The 1,925-nt window shown below is 43.6% G+C and overlaps 1 protein-coding gene across 1 annotated transcript; it reads left to right on the top strand.

Moving 5' to 3' along the window:
• Positions 1 to 526: 526 nt before the first annotated feature.
• CCR75_002935 (uncharacterized protein) lies at positions 527 to 1,429 on the top strand (the record flags this gene model as incomplete). Its single annotated transcript, XM_067961032.1, has 1 exon — positions 527 to 1,429. One exon carries the CDS (start codon positions 527 to 529, stop codon positions 1,427 to 1,429), a length of 903 nt encoding a protein of 300 aa, XP_067820182.1.
• Positions 1,430 to 1,925: the final 496 nt, after the last annotated feature.

Genomic DNA, 1,925 nt, shown 5'->3' with positions numbered 1-1,925 from the left:
AAATCAACATTTGCAAAAGAATAAGTTTCAATGACAACAGAAAAAAACGGTTTTTACAGGATGCAGTAGATCTAATTATGGCATTTCATCGCCATAGCTAATCAAAATTGAATGTGCGCTCTTCTGAATCGCCTTTCCCGAAACATCATTAAAATACACGCAGCATCGAATCTTATCAGCAAAACGAAAGTATAAAGCGACTCACCCTTATAATAAGAACAGACGCCCCAGCGTAAACGTACGCAGATTGCGGTGGGTTATTGTAGAAGCTTACGGTATTGATGGTAATAAACAATTAACAAATCGCCATTTGGTAGAATTCTCGATGCTAAGGTGGGCATGGAGTAGGTAAGCGATCTAAACAGTGTATTCTATACCAACCCTCTGTGCATCGCGCTCACTAGCAACGACATAGGATATGTCTGATATTTGACTTTTTGCAGGTCGTGCTATTTTTAATGGCAGCGATTGAAATCATTCATCAATTTTGAACATCCTAGGAAAGCGACTCAGTAAAACGACCAAGATGATGCTTAACAAGTCAATCTTTGCGCTTTGCTTGGCAAGTGTAGCGTTATATGGTATAACTGTGGAAGCGTCGACAGAAGTGGCGGAGACAGTTCACTACAACGCTAGAAGCGCGTACGACCGAAAAGCTCGATACGGTGATGACAGCAGTAGCGATGATATCAACCGATACGCAGGACGAGATTATAGTCGTGGTTACAAATACGGTTCTGATCGATATGTAAGCCGTAGCCGCGACAGTAAATATGGTGCTAGCCGATACGGTGCTGATCGGTATGCAAGACATAGCCATTACCGCGACAGTAAATACGATGATGGCCGATACGTTGATGATCGCGATGCAAGCCGTAGCCGCAACGGTAACTACGGAGCTGGTAGTGTTGTTGGTCGCAATGCTGGAGCCAATGCTGGTAATCAAAACACAGGTGCCGGGCTTCAGCCAACTGCTGCCCTCAATACTGCCACAGGTGTTTCGGCTAGTGCTGGCAATATGGTCACTGCTCCTGTGGGCGACAAATCCAAGGACATCAATGGGAATAATGTCGTGAATGGTCCGGCAACCACATCATTGACTACGGATCAAAAGACCTCTGATTCAGTGACACAAAACTCCAGCGACCCTGCCGTAAAAATGACCACAAATCCAGCAACTCAGAATACCCTTGATCCAGCGACCCAGAATGCGTCCGATGCAGAGACGCAGAAGACCACTGATCCAGTGACGCAGAAGCCCGCTGATCCAGCGACACAGAAGCCCACTGATCCAGTGACGCAAAACGCCGCTGATCCAGTGGTCCAGAAGACGAGCGATCTGGTAACGCAAAAGACGGGTGATCAAGTAACACAAATGTCTGCACCAGGACCTATCAACACGATGGAATACCACAATTTGCGCTCATAGGGTGCACATTACCAAAGGTTCGTTCATGGCCAACGTAAGAGGTCATCTTTTCATTTTGCTTACCATTTAAAAGTTTTTTTTTCATCGTTGACGTTTGCAACGGGTTCCATGAGGCACCTCATTTTCATTTCGATTTGCAGTAGTGATGCATTTACTCAATAAAGCAAAAGTTAATTTTTTTGGAGCTTTTAATACTTGCTCGCTTTTACATAATCTGTAAGATTTACCTTTTTTAATCCTTGACGTGATCCGCATATCCGACATGCATTCATCGATGTACTATTAAGATGATGTTAATGACTCCCAGTTTGATTCATAGAAGTAGGAACCAAATTGTTTTTCACATGTACAAAATTCTGCGCTTAAGACCACAATCATAGCATCTCCATCAGCTCATAAAAAGCTGACAATAAATTGAAGAACGAATAAGTTTGTAACATATGTTCGTCCTTGGCAAGACATCAAGACGGGTTCTACTGGTCACATACTATGTCGA

Source organism: Bremia lactucae, linkage group LG1 (genome assembly GCF_004359215.1).
Source record: "Bremia lactucae strain SF5 linkage group LG1, whole genome shotgun sequence".
In the NCBI taxonomy this organism is placed as follows: domain Eukaryota; phylum Oomycota; class Peronosporomycetes; order Peronosporales; family Peronosporaceae; genus Bremia; species Bremia lactucae.
Note: the sequence above shows the minus strand (reverse complement) of the source record. Positions and strands in the feature narration are given on the sequence as shown.